Source organism: Lissotriton vulgaris, chromosome 10 (genome assembly GCF_964263255.1).
Source record: "Lissotriton vulgaris chromosome 10, aLisVul1.2, whole genome shotgun sequence".
NCBI classification, from domain to species: domain Eukaryota; kingdom Metazoa; phylum Chordata; class Amphibia; order Caudata; family Salamandridae; genus Lissotriton; species Lissotriton vulgaris.
The window spans coordinates 669,146,190-669,165,365 of NC_141698.1; the positions used below are offsets into that span (position 1 = coordinate 669,146,190).

The 19,176-nt window shown below is 47.0% G+C and overlaps 1 protein-coding gene across 1 annotated transcript in view; it reads left to right on the top strand.

The window, feature by feature from the left end:
• Positions 1 to 19,176, top strand: part of DYNC2I1 (dynein 2 intermediate chain 1) — a 476,503-nt gene that overhangs the window by 367,375 nt on the left and 89,952 nt on the right. Inside the window, exon 18 of the mRNA XM_086941505.1 lies at positions 5,285 to 5,398. Within this exon, the coding sequence (XP_086797631.1) occupies positions 5,285 to 5,398 (114 nt within the window). The remainder of the gene's footprint in view (positions 1 to 5,284; positions 5,399 to 19,176) is intronic.

Consider the following 19,176-nt stretch of genomic DNA (forward strand, 5'->3'; position numbering starts at 1 on the left):
CAGCAGGGCAGCAGTCCAGCAGAGTGGCATTCCTTTCAGCACTCAGCAGTCCTTTTTCCCTACCAGAGTATCCACCGGTCCAGAAGTTTACTGAGTGGTTGGTGTCTAGGGTCCAATATTTATACCTGGTACTTCCTTTGAAGTGGAAGAAGCTTCTAGAGGTTTCCCTTTGACGTCCCCAGGCATCTTGCCTTCCCTGCCCTGGCTCCAGACTAACTACAGTTGGTATGCTGCCAATTTTGTAGATGCCTATACAAGTATAAGTAGGACAATGCCCAGCTCCACCCTCCCATCCTGCCAGTGATGGCCCTTCGTGGTACACCTAAGCTTTCTATTGTGTGGCTGTCTAAGAGCAATACACAAATCGCAACTGCAACCACACCCAGTCATGTGACGCAGAGAAAGGCTACTAAAAAGGAAGGTTTGGGCCTTACAGAAAAAAAATATTTTTTCTGGTCAACAGGGCAGTTTAAAAACTGCACATACAGGCTGTGATGGCAGACTTGAGACATGTTTAACGGGCTACTCAAGCGGGTGGCGCAATCAGTGCTGCAGGCTCACTAGTAGCATTTAATTTTCAGGCCCTGGGTATAGGTAGTGGCACTTTACTAGGGACTTAAAAGTAAATCAGATATACCAATTGGGTATAAGCCAATTCTTCCTTGTTTTAAGGATAGAGCATAATCACTTTAGCACTGGTCAGCAGTGGTAAAATGCTCAAAGTCCTAAAACCAGCAAAAGCAAATCATCAAACAGAAGGGTTCAAGGCAGTAAGTTAGAGAAAAACCACACAGAAGATGCCAGGTTGAACACTTGTCTTCCTAGTTTCTTCCTTCATGTTTTTAAAATGCAAAAGATGTAATAATGTAAATAGACCATGTATTTACTTTTAATTTATGAATAAAGAATTGCGACACAAAATGTGCATAAATAAAAATACAATCATGGTCAATTGTTTTCTGTGTGCTGAGACCACTGATGTAGTGGCACACTCAATATAAATAACTTTAATCATCTTCCCATTAGCCAAAAACAGAATTGATGACTATTCTGGGTTAAACAGATTTACTTGCTGAACAAAGATGTTTTCTACATTCATATAAAAACGGGTCATGTACTCTAGACAATATATTAAGATATTTACTTTCATGTACTCTCCCATTTCATCAGATGGTTCCTAGTGTGCGTTTTATCATGCAACTAACTTTAATGAAAACCAGTAGGGCTTGTCAGAATCACCATCATCATCATCATAAATACTTTTATTTTAGACAGTAGTCCATTCATTTTTGCATATAAAATACTCTACAATTAAAATCGCCAACACAAATTTTGCGTACATTTTATAAGTTCGTACTTCAAATCCATAGTAAAATAACATTCATTATAAAACGCAAACAAAATTAATTTGGGTACAGCTGTAGATCTGCATAAAACTCAGTTTCCACTTATACCTAATAGTAAGTTTCCTAAACCCACATTTATCAATAACTCCATTACAGTCTTTCTTCCTACTTGCTAATAAAAAAACACCTATTGCACAGGTCACATGTAAAGACTTCATATGTGAAAAAAAATTGGAAACTTCCCAATGGTTCAATATTCCATATTTTCTTAAAACGTGCATACGAATTTCCTACACTCACCTCTACAAAACAAACACTCCAGTAACAAATCCTCTTTATTACACTTCATTTGTATTTCACAATCACATAATCCTTCATTTATTTTCAGTCTCTTTGCTGTCACAGTCCTCAAATACATAGGGCTAATCCCAAATCAGAACCTTAAATGTTCTTGCCTCATAACAGGATTTAGTGCTGATAAATACGGAAATACCATATTATTTTGCTACAAATCCCAGAAGATACCTGTGGATTTCTTGTACGGATATACTAAAGACCACTCCTTCTTGATATTTCTTCTATCCTGCTCCATAGTTCTTTATTCAAAATTAGGAGTGAAGAGAGCCCAGTAAGTAGAGCTTTTTTTTAATATTGACAAAATCTTCCTTGGGTTCGCAGCCCAACTTCTCTCACTCCTTAATCTCATCTCATTTTGCACAACTGGGATATCCTGAGCTTACTCAGTTCTAACAACTTATTCCAGAAACTCAAGACAGCTCACTCCAAAACGCAAGACCAGGAAGTTATTCCTAATTCCCACCTTTGTACCTGTACCATTACCAACTTGGTATATTCAGAGCCCTTTTCCAGCACTGCCCTTCAATTCCATCCCATCAATACATCCATCCCACTCAGAAAGAATATTTTGGCATTGTACAGACATTTTGTCTGCACCATATCCTTAAAAGCAGTTATCATTGGTGTCAAATCAGGCCCACCTTATTCCTCCTTATTTTTTACTTTTATTTTAAAAATCAAAGTCATTGAACATAACAACACAATTTAAATCAAAGCAAACAGCATCCACTGTTTAACAACCATGATCCAGCTTCCTCCCCCTCCCCCCTTTATATGTATAGATTATTGCCTTATAATTATGGCCTATGACCTTGCCCTGCCAGAGTCTCAATGGTACATCCTACAGTCTTCCATTGGTTCAGTACGCACACTCCTTACTAAATTTGGTTATCCCCATAATGGTAGGCATAGCATTTGTTTTCACCATCTCACAATGCGTTTTCCATTTTAAACTGCATTCCCAAATAACGGTATGTTTCCACCAATTCTATCCACATCCTCTCCATTTAGACTCTTTCTTCTTCTTACCAAATATTATTTTTTTGTTTTTTCCATATTGACCACGTTTCTTTGACTTGCAGTACCTTTGAACGGCATGCAGCTTCTGCTGGAGTATGATTTGGGTCATATAATGACTAAATCTCCTCGTAAATCAGATACGACATAGGAGGAGAATGAGACGGATCCCTTAACATTTCTGGAAGGTCTCTTAAATATAATGCCAACAGGGTCTGGGCCAACAGACACCCCTGCCGTATACCGTTCTGTATCTCAAACTTATTCAATAAAACTCCATACTTATCTAATTCCACCTGCACCCAATTCCACTGGTGGAGTTCCTTAAATACACTCAACAGGCCACTTTGAATCCCTCACTTATCCATTTCAGCCCAAAGAATCTCGTTTTTCACCAGATCAAAGGCCGCTTGCAAGTCTACAAACTAACAAAAGAGACTCAATTTCAGACTGATTGACTTTCTCACAGTGGCCCTTAAACTAAGACAATGGTCTATGGTAGAATGACTGGCTTTAAAGACAACTTGTTCCATGGGTATTAGGCCTTCGTTATCTGTCCACTCTTTTAATCTTTTTAAAATTAGTTTACAAAAGACTTTCTCCCCGACATCTCTAAGAATTATCAATCTATAATTTTCAGGATATAAATTGGGTCCCTTTTTATGTATAGGTTTAAGAATAGCACCCTTCCAGCTTTCTGGTACTGATTCTGTCATTATTATTAGTGTAAACAATATTGCTAGAATCTCCGTCCACCAATCTACATACATTTTTATCATTAGAGCTGATATATTATAAGTTCTTGCTGCTCTTGATAGGCATAGTGTTTTAATTACACCCTTTATAATTGTAACTGTTATGCTATTTAGTGCCACATTATCTACCTCAAATTCCCCTGTTCGCAGCTCAAAATAGCTCTTGCCTTATAGGTCCTCCAGATATTTCCTCCATGCTTCTTCTGGTACCATACGTTTCCTAAACCCATATGTACCAACCTCCAAAATGTTCTTATGTCTTTTGAGGAGATTACTTTCAGCATCTCATCCCAGTTTTCCCTAAAGAATAGACTTTTTTTCTCTTACATTGTTTCCTTATATTTTTGCTGAACCTGACATAACTTCCCTAGTATTTCACCATCTTTCCTTTTCCGCCAGATCCGTTGTAACTTTCTTAATTGACTTCAATTCTGGCATTCAGCATCAAACCACAGATTCTTATTGGAGAATTGCTTGACACTTAAGGTTCTCCTCTTCCTGCGTTTACATTTTTCCACTTTTATGCACTGGATAACTTTCCTTATTATCGCAGAGTACTAATTAAATACCTCAGATTATTCTGGCATTTAGGGAATTTAAATGGGATCTAGTTGAATTTTCTTAAGCACGGCCACCTCCTTCTCTTCCAGCCAGTAGCATGGCAGCACCCACACCTTACCTGATAAAGCTAAGTTATCTATTTTCATCCTACCCTTGAGATAATTAGATCTCCAACGCTCCCTTAAATAGGTGCTCCTTGTGTTGCCCCTTATCCTAAAATTGAGATTTATTTATGCCATCTCCTTCTCTTCCAGCAGTAGCATGACAGCAACCACACCTTACCTGATAAAGCTAAGTTATCTATTTTCATCCTACCCTTGAGATAACCTATGGTCCTTGAAAATCTAACTTTCTGAACCAATATTTCATGTAGTTTAATTTAGTGGCATCTTGGTGCAGGAACAAAAGTATTGAGTTGTCTGTAGTGTCATTGTCTAAAGTCAAAGAACTCTCAAAGGGATTTTTCTTGTTTTCAGAAATAAGTAAGAATACTCACACTACTTGGAACTCAAATTTCATTATTAGCACCTATGCTGGGGAGGGTTCACATTTTCAACATTTGGTAAATGCTCTTAGTTTCTTCACAGTGGCCTTTAAAACATCTAAAAAGGTTTACTAGCCCAGACATTTCCATATTTCTTAAGACTAACACACAGTTTACAGTAAATGTGTTATCAGGTACTAATTTAACTTGGTTTTAGTCATGGGATTGACCTAAAGAATGATTAAAAACCTCACAAAATCAATATTGTCAGGATTCTAGGCAGGTTATCAGAAAAAATAAATAACATCGTCTTTTTGATTACAATATTCCCCTCAGATGTGCAAGGATTCACCTTGAGAGAATATGTACAGGTTGTGTAAGTGTATATGAATTTCAAAATAAAAAGGTACACTATATTTGCTTGTCTTTCATATATTGTTAATGACTTTCCAACATACCCATGCCGAGCAGAAATAAACTCTGCTTTTGAAGAGATGATGGAGGGGTAACATGAGGAACAGCATCTCTGACAATTTCTATTTAAATTGTACTTTCGATAACGTATATTCTTTTGGGAAAATAATGATCAGCTCGATTGTATCGGACTCGTCTGTCAATCTGTTCGCAGTATGTCGTTTATCTTTTAAAGTGGCAGTAATCATACTAATGCAAATTTTTTGGTCACTCATTTAAATGATCATTGATCATCCAAGAGGGGTGTTAAAGACTAAAACAGCTTTCTTTTTTTAATATTCCTATTACAGATGGAGTGTTGACCTCAGTTAATCATGTGTGTCCTGTACTGTCCATGGAACCTATTTCCACAACAATATTCAAAGAAAAGAACCATGGTCTAACCCCTCTTACATCAGAAGAAGGTATACACAATATACTACTATGAATTTATTTTGTTTTTTTAAAGTGCTATTTAGTCCTGTTTTGCTGCCTAACCATGCATTAGAAATGGAAAGCAAGACATGATGAGATGGTTTGCACAGAGTCTGTGTGTCCATGATAATGTTTATCACAACCACCTTGAATAAAATGATGGTGAATGAGATCATCAATTACACAGGGAAGCATGATGCTGAGTAGTATAAAGGAGAATAGGCCAGTCTATCTTCTAGTCAAGTTTAAAGCAGAAAATGTGCAAGGGTCTCACTTATATCTGGTGATTTGATGTCCGATAATTTCAGAAAGTAGGATGTACGACCCAAGGGGACACTTCTCCCCCCTCAAAATATCTTTTGTACCTAGTTGGCCAACTGGCTAGTAGCTTTTCCGTGTCAATTCTCATGCACATGGCTGGCGGACGGAGCTGTAAACACTCAACTTGTATGCGGTGGTGGTGTTACTTGTGAGCTAGTTACATATTCTTGAATTGTGTTCTCTCATTTATTGGGTACCCATATACAGGGCTGGACTCAGCCATGGCAAAACATTTTCAAACCAACTTGATACTGTAGAAAGCCACATCTAAAATGAGGCCTTTGGGGAATGGTTGGCTTCAGTTAGTTTCAAAAGCAGCTCCCCTACCCTACAGCCTTACAGAAAAATGGCAGAGTGGCAGAGTGGACAGTCCAGCCCTGCCCATATAGGCAAAGTTCTTTAGAAATCAAAATAATCCGTTTAGCAGTCCTCTGTAAAAGAAATTGAAAAGAATGAAGACAGTTTGCTTGGTGTGATACACTGAAGGCAAGCAGCAATGCCAGTATATCTTATTTACCTGCTCCTTTTTGAGTCATGCCAACACACAGCTTTAGCTGTTGTTGACAATAGACCTATTGTATTGAATTGACTCAGAGTGGGCTTTGTGTTCACCTATTTCACATTATATAATGGTTTTCTCGTCTGTCCCAGTTCATTGCTCCTCGTTTGAAGGCTTTCTTCCCTGTTATTTTCCCTGTTATTTTCAATAATTCGTAGGAGGGAGGGAAGAAAGGAGTAATAGCAGGGAGACGAGGAGGAACAATGCCCAATGTCCTGCTAGGTAGGTGGCGGTCAAGGGTGAAACCAGGGCCAATCTCCTCATTAGCTGTCAAGCAGCTCCATCCGGTCCTCAGCCATGTTGCTCAGGTGTCCTCGTTCAGGAAAAAGCGGTTTTTAGTTTATTTGATTTGCGAAGGTTATATAGCGCTATCTAGACCCGGAGGTATCTGAGCGCATAACCAGGGAAACGTTGCATTAGAAGGTACATCAAAAGGATTATAAAGCTCTGGCTAGACCCGTAGGTATCAGAACGCTATAACAGAGGAACATTGCGTTACAAATTACATCAGTTACAATAGCGTAGTAAGGTACAGTAAACAAACAACGAGGTTGAGAGAATTTATAGGAAAGGAGGGGAGGAAGTAGCTATAGCAGGGAGATGAGGAAGAACTGTGTCCAATGTCCGAAGAGACAAATAAAGAGGGAAAGGGAGTGGAAAGGGGTGGAGTGAGAAGGGAGAGGACGAGGGGGAAGACGGAAAAGAATTAAAGGGAAAGTCTGCCCAAAGACCGAGGAAGATAATCCAAAGCCAGTCTCCTCTATAGCTCTCTAGCAGGCTCCAACGGGCATCGGTCCAAAAGCTGGAAAGAAAGACGAGGAGGAGAAAGCAGAGCACCAGAAAAACGTGACACAAAACCTGTGTTACAAGATCATTTTTTTTTTTTTTTTTTTTAAATATATTTTTATTGCAGGAATCAGTAAATCAATACAGTAGCGACCAGCATTGTATTATGAACAACATATACAAAATAAAGCCCACCGACCCCCCTCCATAACGTTTGTACACAGCCAATTAGCCCATATCCCTGGGGTTGGGCGGCAAATGCAGCTGGGGTCAGTAGAATGCTGGAGCCGGTCCGGATAACACACTGTCCGTCATCTGCTTTTCTAAACAAACCCAAAACCCCCAAAATAAACCCCCCCCTCGAAACACCCATTAACTATGAAACCCCCCCCCCCCCCCCCCCCCCCCCCCCCCACCATCAGCGCCAGGGAGCTCATCAACATAGGATCCACTGCTTGACCCACGGGGAAGGTAATAGTGCTGTCAATGCTAATGTTTAACGGGACTCGGGGCGAGTTGCTTCTTCACTTTCGGAGTCGCTGGGGGTACAATAATCCCTGAGGGCCTGCACCAGTGTTTCCCACTCCAACGCGGCCTCCTGCGCCTTCTCATTACCCTGCCTCCAAGCCAGCTGGTATCTTAGCGCGCTCTCACCCACCGCCCATTTCAGAAGCTCACTGTGCCATCTGCTGCCTGCAGGACCAGCTCGTGCCTTCCAGTTCCTGGTCACCTCTCGCTTAGCAAGTAGGAGCCCCAGGTCGATAAATTTACTGGAGATTTTATTCCGGGGGGTATGGGGGAACCAGTGCAAGAGCCCTACCGCCACATCGAATGATAAGTGCCTCCCCGTCACCTCCTCCAAAGTCGTCGCTACCTCCTGCCAGTAGGACGTCAGTCCTGGACAGGCCCATAGCATGTGTAGGAGGTCCGCCTCCTGAGCCGGGCACCTAGGGCATTCCGCTGAAGCCGTGGCAAAATAACGCCTGATCTTTACCGGGGTCAGGTACGCTCTATGGAGAACATAATAGTGGACCAGTTGGAAACGGGCGCTACGTGTACCCTTCCAGGCACGCCTCACCAACTGAGCCCAGGTCGTCTCCGGGATCTCTCTACCAATGTCCTCTTCCCAGCGGGACTTCAATGTGGTGAGAGGAACCAACCCCTCGGTTATCAACCTGCCGTATAGGCAAGTGACCGCCTTCACCGTGCCCGCCGACATCATTACGTACTGGCACACCTGAGACAATTGGGGTTCCTCTAGCCCGTTCTGCCAGTGCGCCTGAATCGCTCGCACAATGGCCGAGTGCAGCAGAAAGTCGCCCCGGGGGATCCCAAAGCGGTCAATGAGATCCTGAAAGGACAGGAGCGCTCCGTCCTCGTACAGGTCCCCGACGAGCTGTAAACCGGAATCCTCCCAGTCCGCCAATCGTGACCAATCTCCTCCGTGGGGGAGGGCCGTCAGCATCCCCAACGGTATTTCAGGCGCATATGGCGTCCGTAGGTGGCCTCTGGCGTGAGCCCGATTCCAACATAGTCGGATAGTCCCCTCCTCCATCGACAAGTCCCGTAGGACCAAGCGTTGTCGCAGCGCGATGAAGGAGAGGACGTGCCTGGCCATACCCGTCCCTCTACCGTCTTCCGGGCCTCTGAATTCCCTGGCTATCTCCTGGGCGTAGGTCTGGAGCTGCGCCGCCAGATAGTACTTCTCAAAGTCCGGCACAGCGAGCCCCCCCTCATCCTTCTGCCTCATCAGGGTATTGAGGGCCACCCGCCGCCGGCCCGTTCCCCAGAGGAACCCGACCACCATAGAACGCAGGCGACGAAACGTGGCCGGTGGGACCCAGATCGGCAAAGTTCGGAAGTAATACAATAGCCGGGGGAGCGCCACCATTTTGAGCAGGGCGATGCGTCCCGCCACTGAGAGCGGCAGCGTGGCCCAAAAATCCATGCAACCTCGGAGTGCTCGCATGCAACGGGCAATGTTCCCATCTAGGAGGTCGGGTTGGTCGTGGTACACAAATACCCCAAGGTATTTAAAGCAGTCGGGCTCCCATCTGATCTCCTTACTTAGCGCAGGAGCGGGGGTACCCCTGCGTACCGGGAAGAGGCAGGTCTTAGACCAATTCACTTGGAGGCCTGAGACCGCTCCGAACTCCGTTAGCGCTAATTCCGCTCCCCGCAAAGCGTCGACCGGATCCTCCAGGAAGAGCAACAGGTCGTCCGCATATAGCGAGACATATTGCGGGCCCGCCGCCGTCCATAAGCCCGTATAGTGGGCTCCCGAGCGAAGGTGCATCGCCAGTGGCTCCACCGCTAGTGCAAAAAGAAGCGGGGATAAGGAGCACCCCTGCCGCGTGCCACGCTCCACCGGATATCGCGATGAAATCAAAGGGCCCGATCTAACCCTGGCCGAAGCGGAAGCGTAGAGGACTGCAGTCCATTTGACAAATCCCTCCCCGAGGCCGAATCTCCGTAATACCGTGCATAGGTAGTCCCACTCTAGGCTATCAAAAGCCTTCTCCAGGTCCACCGACAAGACTACCGGGGACGGGGCATCCACGAATGGTTCCCCAAGCAAGCGGACCAACCTTCGGATGTTCATAGCCGTATTCCGCCGTGGGATGAAACCGGCCTGGTCCTCGTGCACTAGGGAACTCATATGTCCCAGCAGCCTCGAGGCCAAGATGCTGCTCAATATTTTGTAGTCCACCGTCAACATTGATAGAGGACGGTAGGACCCCGGGTCAGATGAGTCTCGGCCCGGTTTGAGGAGAGGAACCACCAACGCCTCACACATCGAGCCAGGGAGACGACCCAACCTCTTCGCCTCCCTGTAGACCACCAGTAACCGAGGGGCCAAGAGGTCAGCGTAAGCTGCATAGAACTCCACCGGAAGGCCATCTAGGCCCGGGGTCTTGTTCCTCGCCATCCGTTTGATGGCCCCGCGGATCTCCCCCAAGTCGATATCAGAACCCAGGGTTTCCGCCACTGCCTGTCCTACTGTGCGGAGTTCCAGTGGGCTAAGATAGTTATCAAGCCGGTCTGGGTCACGTGCGGAGCGACTGCGGTATAAACTTTCGTAGTAATGCCGGAAGCAACTAAGAATCTCCGGTTGGGTGCACACCTCGGTTCCATCTGCCCTACGCATATTTGTCGTCGTCTGGGACTGGCGCGTAGGGTTGGCCAACCACGCCAGCAACGCACTCGACCTGTCTCCCTCCGCAATGGACCGGACCGTATAGGCCTTATAATCAAAACAGCGGAGCCGTTCGACCTCCACCGCTACCTTCTCCCTCGCCTCTACCGTTTGTGTTTGCAATTCCGGGTGTCCGGGGCGGCTAACTTCAAGCTCACGGAGTGCCCGGTCCGCTGTGTCTAAATCAGTCAGGATAACACGCCTCATGCCCACCTTCTTAGAGATACAGTAGCCCCTCACCACTACCTTAAAAGCGTCCCATTCGAACGCCCTAGTACTCGCGGAACCGCCGTTGGACGCAAAATAATCCGTGATTCTCTCCCCTAGGTCCGCCTTGAAGACACTGTCCTCGAGGATCTCGGGGCGCATCTTCCAGGTGGGTACTGCCGGCGTCCCGGGGAACCAGCGAATGTCCAGCAGGAGGGGGTTATGGTCCGAGATGGTCCGCGATAAGTACTCTGATCGGACCGCTGCCGAAACTAGTTCGGGCGAACCAAGAAAGCCATCTAGCCTGACATGCAGCTCATGGAGGCTCGAGAAGTATGAATAATCTCTAGACGCGGGGTGATGCGCCCTCCAAATGTCCGTTAAACCCCAGCGGGTCTGCCAATCTTGACGACCCTTAGCCGTACGCCGGATCGGGGAATCGGGGAGCGGGGGATGCGAGCGGTCTATGTCCACATCCACTACGGAGTTAAAGTCTCCCCCCAGCAGGAGGGGCCCGGCGAAAAAGTGGGCCAGCGAGCCCGATAACCTGGAAAGGAAGGCAGTCTGGTCTACATTAGGAGCATACACACAGCAAACGTTCAGGTCCCTCCCTCCTAGAGTGCCTGAGATGGCCACGAAACGCCCCTCTGGGTCCAACACTGTCCTCGTGACCTGGAAGGGGACTCCTGCCCTAATCCATATTAGCGCCCCCCTGGCATAAGCAGAGTACGCCGTGGAAAAGACCTGCCCTCGCCACCTACGCTGAAGCGCCGCCCCTTCCGCCTTGTTCAGATGCGTTTCCTGCAGCAGCGCCATTTGCACTCCCCTACGCACTAAATAAGCATGGACCTTGTGACGCCTGGACATAGTGTGAAGCCCCCTCACGTTCCAAGTAACACATTTCAAGTTAGCAACATCAGCCATTGTCCCAGAGTGTTCTTGCACAGTCTCCCCGTTCGGGTCCCCACAAAGAAAAAGCATCAATCCTCCCAGCGCTGATGGCGGCCATTTTCCCCAACCAAAACCAAACCACCCAAAAACCAACAAGGCCCCCCCCCAACCACCCCAGAACAGGACCCAAACTGCACCATCTAGATCCCATCCAAACCTCGACGTATATCAACCCCAAAACCCCCACTAGTCCTACGGTCGCCACCGTAGGAAGGCCTTATGGGCCAGGTGCGGGCTGGGCGGAGGCAGTGGGCCCTCGTCGCCCAGGCTACCAGGACTATAGCAAGCCCCCCCCGGTGTCACAACCTTCCGGGGCAAGAGCAGAGGCCCCCCAACCCTCTCTCCTTCGTTGTCAGCAATAAAGAACGGCAACCGCCTCCCCCCTGCTGGGCCCCCACCCAAAACAAGGCAGCATACCCCGTTACCCTTGTCCGTCCAGAAGGTCCTCCACCGATTTCGGTGTGATCACCGGTGTATGGGTACTGTCTGCCACTGAATCCTCCGAGTCCGATGGTGCCCCCTGAGCACCCGGGTTTTCTTCCTCCTCCTCGATGGCTTCACCTCTTGCTCCCGACAGTTCCGACAGAACTTCCAACACTCCCCTCCGCTCCGATGATGTCTCCGCAGTCGAGGGCCCTCCCGTGCGGCCGCGGCGATTCCTGACCCTCTTGGATCGCCTCCTTTGTTCCGGCTCATCCTCCTGTTGGGTCGAGGCGCCAAAACCATCTTTCCCTGTCCGATACAGTTCGAGCCAGTCACAGACCTCCTCCGGGGTGTCGAAGAACTGGGTTTTGTCGTCGACAATGACGCGGAGCTTTGCAGGAAATAGGAGTGAATATTGGATGCCCTCACTCCTGAGTTCGCGCTTAACCGCCAGGAAGGAGAACCGCTTGCGCTGCGTCTCGTAGGTGTAGTCAGGGAAGATGTTCACCTGACTGTTCGCAACTTGGAACGGGCCATTGTGCCTGGCGGCATTTAGGATCAAGTCTCTGTCCCGAAAATGTAGCAACTGCGCCACCACCGGCCTTGGGGTACGTCCCTGCTGTGGGGGCCGTGCTGGGACTCTGTGGGCCCGTTCTAGAGTGTAGAAGGAGGACAGACCCTCCGGGACCACCGTGTCTCGGAGCCAGGACTCCAAGTATCGCACCATATCGCCATCCTCGACTTTTTCCGGCAGGCCCACCACTCGAATGTTATTCCTCCTGTTGCGGCCTTCCGCATCTTCCGCCCTCCGTTCGAGGGTCTCGATTCGGGATAAGGCATCCTTTATCGTCGCAGCCAGGGTTCTCTGCGCCGGTTCTAAAGTTTTCACCGTGCCCTCCACCTCCTTGACCCGGTCCGAGAGTTTACCATGGTCCGCCCTAAGGAGGCCCAGGCCCGTCGCCACCTGAGCAATGTCCTGTTGGAGGGCCGACCGAGTAGCCTCTATTGCCTCCAGTACACGGTCGAACTGTTGCTGCAGTGGTGCGCCACCAGGTCTTTTTGGGTCTCCATGCTCTTCCTTGTCCTGGGCTTCAGAGTCCGAGGTAGTCTGGTTGGATCCCTTGGCTCCTTTAGGCTTCCCCATGCTGCCAGGGGCTCTCCGTGAGGGTCCCGGAGTAGGCGTCTCCGTGTACAGGTGTCGATCACGACCTTCCCGGGAGTTCGTTCTCACGTCGGGTATGGGCGATCTCCTTCTCCAGAGCCTGTGGAGACTCCGCCGCTTCGGCTCACGCCACCGCCACGGCGTCCGAGGGCACCGATGAGGGGGCGGAGACAACCGTCGCCGGGTCAGGCAGGCCCGTTCACCCACTATAGCTCCGGGGTGAGGGCCACCAACTCCCTCGGTTGATCTGTGGCGCCAGAGTGTCGCGCCTCCCATGTAGTTGGACTGGCCAGGAAATCGTAGCTAGTTGCGGAGTCGCAATGCGGACCACCGCCTGGATCAGAGGGCACCCGCACTCGGTGCCCTCTAGTACGTGGGCACCCGCCCGGTCGTCTAATCGAGTATGAACCCGTTGCAGAAGGTCCGAGCCTGTCAATGTCCAATGTCTCAAACAACCGAGGATGGTGAAGCCGGGTGCCAGTCGACACCCGCGAGACCACTTCAACTCAGTAGTTTCGATCAAGGGGACAAAGGAGTCCGGGCGCCATGTTGGGTCGCACTCCGCAACTCCGCAAACTTCGGCATTTCTTCGGAGTAACCCCCGTCCAAACTCCACCAAGGCCCCCGGCAGGGTGTCGTCGTCTCGCTCAACCGAATGCGGGGTCTGGGGTGCCCCTCAGCCTCCGATGTTCAGGATAATCTCGGGCTTAGTCCCGGAGCCGAGCTCTCAGGCGACCATCGCCATCGGCGCCCAAGCCACGCCCCTGTGTTACAAGATCATGTGTTCATCTTCTTTGCTCTTTTTCTCTCTCTGGTTTGTAATCTCTCTCATTTTGCTTTCTCCCTCTCATGTCTGCATTCGAGTCTTTTCTCTCTCTCTCTCACTCACATTGATCCCAATACAAAATAATTTCTTTGTCACCGTTCAATAAATAATATGTTCTTGTAACATGTTACAATATCCACGTTCACTAGCACTTCTGACAATTCCACGAGGGTACTAGCACTTTACATGTGGATCCTCATAATCTTGTAACACAGGTTCTCGGATGGCGTAGTGTGCTCACTCGCCAGGCTCTGGTCGTCTTGCGTACACTTTCTATGAACATTGTTGTTTTTTAAGTGTCTGAGACATTTTTGTTGTTCATCCTTTCAGCCCTGATGAAGTTTTAGGGTACTACCCCTGACGAAACACTTGTTGGCTGGGCATCCGTTGAGGATTAAAAGAAGAACAAACAACACTCTTGACTGTTCACCGTTATTCGAAATGTATTTATGTAATACTGCATCTCCGCTCAGTGATAATTTATGATATAGAGAAATTTCTCTGCAAATGTTGTTGATGTGTGCATAGGCTTGTTGTTTTTGTGTATGACCGTTGGTCTTTGATTCAGGTGGTTCAGGGTTAACCCCCTCCCCCTGTGGCACCATCCTACGTAACCTGAAGCCATACAATACGCACATTTGTTGTAGGTGCCATTTCCTACCACATACATTGAATCTCTCCGACATGGTCCAGATCTCGGAGGGAACTGCGAAGGACCTGAAGGGGTGGCTTATGACCACGATTGGGTAGGCAGCAGACTCTTCTCCCTTCCCCAATAAGATCTCACAGTGGTGACCGATGTGTCACTCCTGGGATGGGGCAGCCATCTGGTAGAGGTGGTGATCTGGGGATTCTGGTGTTCGGTGGTATCTGGACTCCACATCAACCTGTTGGAGCACTGAGCGATCTGATTGGTATTGAAAGCCTTTCTACCCTACATCAAGGGAATGGTGGTGCAGGTGTTCATGGAAAACACCACCTCCATGTGGTACTACAACAAGCAGGGCGGGGACATGGCTGGAACAGCAGGGCATATCCCTGGTGATTCAACATCTGGCATAGTCCCTGAACGCCAGAGCGGACAAACTCAGCTGAAGATGCCTAGCAGATCACAAACGGCGTCTCCAACCGGAGGTGGTGCAGGGTTTCTATCAGCAATGAAGAGAACCTTGCTTAGTTCTGTGTTCGGGAGTTTATATAGTGGCTCTAGCTCAGAGACACATTTGGCTCCTGTGTGCCTTTCCACCCATACCACTCCTTCCCAGACTTCTCAAGAAGATCAGGAACGATCAGGCTCCAGACTGGGCACAGAGAGGCTGGTATCCCGAGTTGTTGAGCATGTCCATTGGTCCTCCAATCAGGCTGCCCTTGAGGATCTTCTGTTGCAGCATCAGGGGACGGTTCTCCACATGAACCTGTCAATGTTCTGCCTTCTTGTGTGAAGATTGAGCAGCAACAGTTGACAGCGTTCAACCTTCCGCCCGAAGTCTGTAACATTATCTTGACAGTCAGGCGTCCCTCTACCAAGACGGTTTACACCTGCCTTTAGGCTAAATCTATGGCATAGTGTTCAGAAAGACATGTTGATCCCCTTTCTGCCCCCCTTTCTCTGGCTCTCCTGTTCGTTCTTTCCCTGCCAAGCAGGACTCTGCGCTGGGCACTGTTAACGGATATCTATCTGCAATTTCTGCTTGTCTTTAGTTGCCCAACCAGCCTTCCCTTTTCAAATCCCCTATTGTACATATGTTTTTGGAAGGTTTGCAACATATGTTCCCTCTCACTCCCTTCGTTATGCCTCAGTAGTATCTCAATCTCGTCCTCACCTTCTTTGTGCACTCCCTTTGAGCCTCTGCAAAATGACTCACTCAGGCTCCTTGCTTTCAAAACAGCCTTTCTCATGGTGAAAACATCTGCCCGGTTGGTCATCCAAGCCTCCTTATCTACCCAACCCAAACAAACTGGTGCTTCGTACAAGAGCTACCTTTCTTCTGTAAGTGATCACTCAGTTTAACGTCACTCTGCCTACTTTTTATGCACCGCTTCCTCCCTCAAAGGAAAAGGAGCAACTTCACCATCTGGACCCAAAAAGAGCATTGCTGGTCTCCTTGACTGCACAAAACAGTTACGGGTGGACGACCAGCTCTTCATGGGGCATGTCTGAGCACAGGAAGAACAGGCCGCGCAGAAACAAACTATCTCTCAATGGATCGTGCTCTGCATCAAAATCTGCTATGCACTGGACAAGAAGCAACCCTCGGTGGGATTGTGTTCTCATTCCACTAGAACTGAAACTGCAACCACTGTGTTAGCTAGTGGAGTTTTGGTCCTGGATATCTGCCAGGCAGCAGTGTTGGCCTCATTGTACAAGTTTATTAAACATTCATGTCTGTAGAGGGATTAGCATGTTGCCTGTTTTGTCCTGCAGGACCTCCTCATGTGTAATTAGTCCGCAAACCCACCTCCGGGGAGGTATTGCTAGGGTATCTATTTTAAGGTATTGAATCTGTGGCTAAAAGTCTATTTCAGATGATCAAGTTAGTTACCTTCGGTAATGCCTTATCTGGTAGAGACTCTGTGTAGCGGCAGATTCCTTATCAACCCACCCATCTTCTCCGCTCTGCAAACAGATTTCTAGGGGCAGGGTACTTCCCTTTCAGGGCCACAGTTTTCCACACCAGTCGTCAGTGTACTTTGTGGCTCCGCGCTGCTGGCGCGGAAAATCACGAAAAGTACCTGATGTTTCATCTATATAGGCACTGCAAACCTCAACACCAACTGCGCCACGTGGTGCCGAATGATGCAACCTAATGGCAGGCAGACGTACTGCTCACAAAACATTTCCAAATCCAGTCTGACACCTGGGCAATATTCTATGGTAAGGAATCTGTGGCTAGATAGAGACTCTACCAGATAAAGCATTACCGAAGGTAAGTACTTGTTCATCTGGTAGAGACTTATCTAGCTGCAGATTACTTACTGTCCCACCCATATTCCCTGCTCTGAGAACGGATTTCTAGGTACAGGGCTGCTCCCTTTTAGGGCCACAGTGCCACACACTAGTGATCAGTGTTCTTCGTGGCTCCACACTTCTGGTGTGGAAAGTCGCAAAAATAAATTGACATCAGTGTGCTGGGGTGGTGCCTATATAGGCCCCATGCACGTCACTTTTGGTGCGGTCTCCACCATGTGTAGCCGAACAACACCACGTACTGACGCGCAGGGATACTGCCCATTACATTTTTTTAGATCTAGTCTGACTCCTAGAGATTATTCTGAGGTAAGGAATCTGCGGCTACATAGTCTCTACCAGATAAGGTGTTACTAAGTCTCTTTCCTGAGGAAAAAGAGAGCTGCTTGTGAGTTTATGAAAGATACCAACACTAAGAACTGTAGTTACATGAACATATGTTTTTTCTTTTCCAGTAATGGATCTTATATAGATTTAAAGAGTAGCAAGTAGTATGACATATTTATACATTTTGCATAAGGTGGCATAAAGATAGGATGGCACGCCTTATTATAGGATAACAAAACATTACCTGTTCCTCTGCTGTAGCTCTCTCTGGTACTCTATCCAAAAAGTAGAACAGCCTGAATGAATACATTATAACAGGCCTATAGAGAGGTATACAGAAAAAGAGAAGACCAAAGTAGAAGCAACTTAAGTTCCACCTAATATCGGTAGCCTACTCCTGTTTGTGATCTTATTCTGTACTATAGTAACAGGCCATGGTCCAATAATATAAAAATAATTCCACCAAGGTTCCCAAATGTTATCGTGTTTCTATGGACATCCTCTGGCTCTGTATACTGCCTCCTATACACAAGTGCAGTTGCGCATGCATTGAATCCAATCCGTTTACGGGATGAACTCTCATATCGCCACCGTTACTCATTATCTCATTTGGCCAGGAGAAAGCAGTGCACTATCATTGTACAATAGACAAGGAGCTCACCCAAGTCCTCCATAATCCTAGGATTGGTGATTTTGTTATGAGATTAACTGGCTATACCATTAACATTGAAAGTCTATTTTCAATAGTTAACCCCTTCCATGCTCATGACGAACCCCAGCCGTCATGCACTACGGTGCTCGTGTGCTGATGACGGCTGGGGTTCGTCACGGCCCGCCCCTGTTCGTGCTGTTTACAGCACACCAGGGGAATCGCGGCCGCATCGAAGGGGTTAACCAATATGTTCAGATCATTGGACACTCACATAATTCATGGAGGAAAGTCCCCACCACACATTGACATCTCAGGGAGCTCGGGTTGGACTTCTACCTATCTTCCATAGCCTCTCAGGGGTGCAGTATATTAGTGAGTTTTCATTTTCATTTACTATCATGACAAATTATTTTGTTATGGCAAACAGTTTACACTTCTCTTGCAAAGGTCAGGCTTATTCAATTCAAATAATCTTTTTTCGGATATGAATATCCATAAAAGCACATGTCAAAAATACCAGTAACAATACAGACTATTATGAAAATCACAATATAAAACAATGGATATAAAGAGACTTTCAGGTTGCACTAAAACTTCGATTATATGCATATATTAAAAGGACATAGTATGCAAAACAGCAGTGTCATGAATTGCGTTAAAACGTAGAGAATTTATGACCCTGGCAAATAGCAACATTGTATTATTAGACGCAGTCAAGTGTTCAACAAACAAATAGCAGCATATTATGATATGGTGCAATCAGACGTAAACGATTTTAGCAGCATAATATAAGGTGCAAATAAGTATAAACTTTATAAGGTAATCTGGAACGCGGATGGCACTTTCTTGAAGTGTTCCACACCATAAGAATATTAATAGGTTCATACGACAAAACAGTATTGTGTGCTCTAGTACACTTAAATATGTTACAGAGTGCTCATAGAAGAACATGAGCGAACCGCCACTCTCAGAAAAGAACTTAGACGAAAAATCAAATCCCCCCTCTCAAGCTTAAGAATTTCCAGGTAGGCTGTTCTTTAATCAATGTTAGCGGTTGCCTTAAAATAGGGGATCAGATATTGTTTAGAGTATTTTTGATAATTGCAGAAAAATAAAAAGTGTAACATCGTTCGATTGCTACACATCCCATAAGGGCAAAGCATTTGCTCAAGATTGATGTTAAATCCCAAAGAGAAGCGAAGTGAATATTTTAGGGTGTCAGACACGAGGCGAAAGAGCAAACTTCTCTCCCAATGACCTATATTCTTCAAAAGATACTTGGATGGCATATAGGTTTGGGGCTATTAACATCCACTAACGACATATACCTAGCAACTCATGATTTTGAGAGCTCTGTGGCATAATGTTGCATTATTATAAAATTCATATA